Below are 5298 nucleotides of genomic sequence, written 5' to 3' on the forward strand. Positions count from 1 at the left end.
TCTTATCGGTTCATAGGCTTGCATTCCATGAGCTCAACCCTTGAATATAACTCTTGACTATTGACACCTGCTTAATCTGGAATTTGTCAGCTGTTGAAAACTATTCTCTTTCTAGTCCCGATAGGTTGATGGCCTGCTCATTCCGTGTCATGATTCTGGGATTACTTCTTTGTTTAGTTTGTTAGTAGTTTGCATGGTATCTGTCACCAAGTAGGCATGATCCATTATGTCAATGGGACCACAACATGCACATGCAGTGTGCCACATTATGGTGGCTGACTGAGTCGGTTGGAGTCTTTCTAAATCATTCTCCTGCTGTGATTAGTGAATCTCTGCCCTCTGCTTACTTTGAATAGAATGTAGCTGGGAATCTCACATTCGCATATCAACCTCAGTCAAAGAATTTACTTGACTTGAGTCAGGCCAAGCCAGTGCAACCAAAACTCCATCTTTTGTCTCCTGGACCATTCAATTATGGGGCTAGTTCCTCATATAAAACCATTCCATGCCTTTGAGGCTCGTCAATGCTACTGTCTGCCTCTCTCCTGTGATTTCAGATTGGTTCTGGAGACATGGGCCTAAAGGTAATTCAGTTTTGCTTATGATGCACCCTCTGTCAGTATTTGATGTGTGCTGTCTTTGCAGTTTTTCTCTATCCTGTTGACCCATGATATTGAAGTCGATATTCTTGTATTTAGTGCCCATATTGTTAATGATCTACATGTTCTCATGAGTCATGACACTGCCAGGTGTTTCATTGGCTGAATCGGAGGATGCATCCTAATACTGAGTACTGCACTATCCATGGTAACAAGGGTAAGCATGTTCCTAGGATGCCTCTCTTTTATGTGATCTAAATCATCTAATATACATTTCTTTGTTCTTATTTTGTCGACTTTTTTATCGGAATGATGCAACAGCCATGGAGGATAAGGAGGACTCCGTGCCTCATAGTGTGGTTGAGAAAGACACTGAAGCCCTTCTGCTCCGTGATGTGCTTCTTAATGGTATACTTGCAATTGGCACACTTGGACATCACGTAGACTCATTTTGTCCTGAGGCTTGCATTGAAGAAGATGATCTCCTCATCATGGGTGATGAGAAAGTAATTGAGGAAGAGAAAGATGATGAGGAACCGAGGAATGATCAGGTGAAAGAAGACGTTGCATTGGAAACAGAGCCATGTGAACCAGTATTGCCTATTGTTGAGCCTGCTAAGATGCATTCATTGTCGATGAAAGAAGGCAACTTTACATGCTTTGTAACAGAAGAAATCCTGATACATGAGGTGGAAGATGGGGGAGTTGCTAATATCCAGGAACGACCACTTCTGATGGTAGAGAAGGTGGAGAAAGTAAGAACTACACTTGCTGATTTATTTGCAGCAGAAGTATTCTCATCAAGTGCTCCAGGGGAGAATAGTTGCCAGGATATCATCGATGTTGCTGGGGCATCCACTTCAAAGCATACATCATGCATGGAAAAGATGCATCAAAAGAAACCAAGGAAGCCAACACCAAAACCACTGAAAGCCACAAGAAAATTAAGTCAGGTATGGCTTGCTTTCTTCACCCACACCTTATGTCTGTTGCAAATATCATATTTCAAATATTGAAAAGAATCTTTCTACTCCGATTGATTTCTAACTTAATCTACACCCTGTATCAGTTTTAAGTACCCCAGGCTCATCTGATATAAGAACCCTCATATCACACCTTAAAGGCATACTCGTTGTCCAGAAAAAACAGAAACTCATGAGAAGAATATGTTATAGCTAATAAGTTGTGCCATATGTCCTAAACTGGCAGAATTGCATAGCTCTTGTAATTATCTATATCTTGCTATCCTAGAAGTGGTCCAAGTTATTTATTCCATGTCACTTAGCTTCTTAATCTGGATCAAATATGGATGGCTAGCTAAGCAAGCATGACGTGTCTAACCTATCTTGACGCTGAACGACTACTAACCTGCAATGCATCTGTTGCTTTTGGTTGTCTTGTGAAACTAAGTAGGTCATGAGGAAGATGGTGGGGAAGAAGATCCACCCAGAGCAGTTCAATGGGCGTAGCAATGCAGAGGGTCCCCTTACTGCATGATGTTTATTCTTGGCGAAAAAATTGCTTCTCTATTTGGTAATCTGCTTCCTAGAATGTCCTTTCAACTGTCCTTTGAATCACATATATTGTTGACCAAATCTAGATTCTTAATAGATTGTACAAATAGGTACGTGTTGAATAGTTGCTGACTTTAATAAACTGAACATGCCCTATGCGACAACATTTAAGAGGGACTGGAATATGTAAATTTTGCCATATCCCTTAAGAAAAGAAATGAAGAGTGCAGAATTCGCTATATCAAGGTGTTCTTGGTGTCCATAAAAGAAGTGATAGTCTGAAAACAAAATTTTCTACACTGCCTCCATTTATTTGGATCTCACAAGAAAGTCTAGCAGCTGCTTGCAACCAAAGTATAACACATCACCCAAGAAAAATGTATCACATATTGCCTCCATTTATTAGGAGCTCACAGCTCAGTCTGTTAACTGCTGTTGGATCTCAGTCTGTTAACACATACACTATGATTCAAAATCTGACATGTCCTTTTGTTTTCATGTAAAGTTGTAACACTCGTTCTGTCTTTTCATCTATTTCAGAATAATTACCCTTTTCCATGTGCATTTGGATCTCTTGATGAAACTGATGGCAATCCGAAAAAGACCAACGTAACATAAATTCGATTGCTTAGGAATTATTCAGTTTCTTTGATGTTTGTGTCTCTAATCCTATTATGGAACTGCCTGTAGTTCAAAGAGACACAAAAAATGAACACATAGTGAGTAGCAAGAAAGCATGGGGTCCAACTAGAAGGCATTCCCCTCTGCCATGTCGCAGGGCTTCCTTAGAAGCGAAATAAATAAATATATGATGTTGTACCTTGCCTGTACCTAGCATTGAAGCTGCAACACGACGAGCATGTCCTGGAAAATGCTAGACGACAGGCAACTAATCATGTTTCTGATAATGTGTCCCTAGACCATTCATTCCTTGATATATCAACCTAGTCAGGTGATGGATTCGGTCCATCAATGGCAAGTTTCCAATTCTCCCCCCAGTACTACGTATATTGTGGGCCAACTCTCCTTGGATCAGTTGGCTGCATTGCTCTCATGATATATCATCACAGTTTAGGCTATTCCTATGCATTGTGTCATCACAATCTGTTGTATACAATGGGTTCTGCATTTTCATTGCCGAAAAGCAATGAGTTCACACATTTGTTAGTCTACTAGTTACTAGAACTAATTGTTAGGGCACCTACAATAATATATGAACTTTATTCATATATTCTCACTCCTGTTAAGAGAGATAGAGGAGTTATGTCTCATGCACTAGGACGCGCAAAGATCTGAGCTCTTCTCTTCTCTTCTCCTCTCCCTTGCTTAAAGTATTTTGGCTTCTCTCTCCACTTGGCATCTAATACTAACTTAAAGCTGACCATTAGAGGTGCCCTTAGGTGACTAAAAGTTAGCTGGCTAAAGTTTAGTCCTATGTTATGGATACATGGGCTAAGTAGCTAGTAGTGTTCCTAGATAAAGACTCTTATGCCCACGAAAGAGGAGAGAGAAAGGGGAAAGATAGGTTTGGTGGGAGAGCATGACCTTATTTCTCAATCTGGTGGCTTCTTTTAGTCCCATTAGCTGGGTATGGTCTACTAATGGACTAGTTGTTAGTTGGGTGTGCTTGTGCTTAGTCCCCTTAGGTGGGCTTGTTCGGCTGGTATTAAAGCCGACTGATAGTCGACTGGAGCTGATTTGGTTGTGAGAGAAAATATTGTAGATTTTAGCTGATAAGTTCAAGCGAACAGGCCTGGATGGCCTAGGTCTAATTTTAGGTGACTAACATTTAGTCTTGCTATCCAAAAACTATTGACAAATTGAAGCTTGGTAGCTTGTGAAGGAGATTATGTAGCCTTGAAACTCTTAAAACCTTTGCATGATCATCAGACAATAGGGTTCATAGGCAGTGTGTGGCACTCTCCTGCCTCATGTTTTGCACTTAGTTTTTTAGGGCTTGTTCGGTTATGGTGGAATGAGCCTAGAAATTATTCCCCGCTGATCAAGTTTATACAAATTAGACAATCATTCCGGCTAGGAATCGTTCTAGTTGACCATTCATAGGTAACCGAACGTGCCCTTAAGATGCTTGTAAGATTTTGCGATCAATAGCACGCAAGGATGCACACTAACGTAGTGTGCTGTGAGGCGATTTGTGAATGATTCTATTCTGGTAACATTCCGCAGGTTTCATTGGATCCCTTGTGACTCAGATTCCTTGCTAGAGAGAAGCATCCAAGGATAGTCGTCGACAATGTGGAAGTTCCCTTTTTGTTGCTGTGTTTCGTCGTCAGTGAAGCATGAATAGCATTCTGCTTTCATATATTCTCTTGCCATGGATAGTCGTCGACAATGTGGAAGTTCCCTTTTTGTTGCTAGTGTTTCGTCGTCAGTGAAGCATGAATAGCATTCTGCTTTCCTATATTCTCTTGCTTATTTGCATGTATAAAACACTGTTGGGTGTGTGTGATCTTGTAAGCTGTCATTCTCTGGGGCCACGGTCTGCGCTGCCACTGTCTTGTCGTCGCGGTATGCCAAATTTTTTTTAATAAAACCTCTGCTTATCCGTTTGCACGATCGTTTCCCCTGTAACGCGTGGAGGCCCGTGTCGAATCCACGTCCCGTCGATGGCTAGCTCGATGGCCGTGCATAAAGCCATAGAAGGGGTGCCATGCCCTGAGCACGCTGCCGGCAGCTGCCGCGACACAGCACAGCGCACGCCTCAGGTCGTACGTCCCCTCCCCTGATGGCGCCAACGCGCAACCGCCGAGGGCATGCAGCGGCATGGCACCTGATCATTGCGAGCGGAAAGGCGGGCTGCGGCCCGTGAACCGTGAAATATCTCCTCGTCGTCGCCTGCGCGCGCGCCGATGCGCCTCGCGACGGGCGCAAGCGGACGAGCCGGGGACTGGAACGGCAGACAGGTCGCCGGTTCGCCGCTATCGCCGGGAACAGTGCCTGCCCATCAGTGCGCTGTCGTCGACGCGCTTTCGCATTCGGCGGCGTCCCCATGATGCCGGGTCTGAATCTGATGCTGGTGCCTTAAGGCAAAGTGATTTGATTCGACGTGCTTGTGCTCCATCTCTGTCGGTGGCGTCGCTTTGCACTAGCGGCTATGGTGCTGTGAAGACGTGCCGTCTCTCCATTCATGTTACAATTGTTTGGATGTTTTTACTGTTTCAGCT

The 5298-nt window shown here is 43.3% G+C and overlaps 1 protein-coding gene across 1 annotated transcript; it reads left to right on the forward strand.

Annotated features, from left to right (window-relative positions):
* The first annotated feature begins 517 nt into the window (after positions 1-517).
* Positions 518-4537, forward strand: LOC136552166 (protein TILLER ANGLE CONTROL 1). The gene is made up of 5 exons (XM_066543699.1): positions 518-584; positions 750-816; positions 921-1552; positions 2013-2132; positions 4301-4537. Exons 1-4 carry the CDS (start codon positions 573-575, stop codon positions 2094-2096), a joined length of 795 nt encoding a protein of 264 aa, XP_066399796.1. The 5' UTR covers positions 518-572; the 3' UTR covers positions 2097-2132; positions 4301-4537.
* Positions 4538-5298: the final 761 nt, after the last annotated feature.

This window comes from Miscanthus floridulus, chromosome 4, assembly GCF_019320115.1.
Source record: "Miscanthus floridulus cultivar M001 chromosome 4, ASM1932011v1, whole genome shotgun sequence".
NCBI lineage: Eukaryota > Viridiplantae > Streptophyta > Magnoliopsida > Poales > Poaceae > Miscanthus > Miscanthus floridulus.

Bases quoted from the DNA above. Each gene is read 5' to 3' on its own strand.
- LOC136552166 (XM_066543699.1), top strand. The intron at 817-920 runs GTAAGCATGTTC...ATGATGCAACAG, and splicing joins CACTATCCATGGTAACAAGG to CCATGGAGGATAAGGAGGAC. The intron at 1,553-2,012 runs GTATGGCTTGCT...GAAACTAAGTAG, and splicing joins CCACAAGAAAATTAAGTCAG to GTCATGAGGAAGATGGTGGG.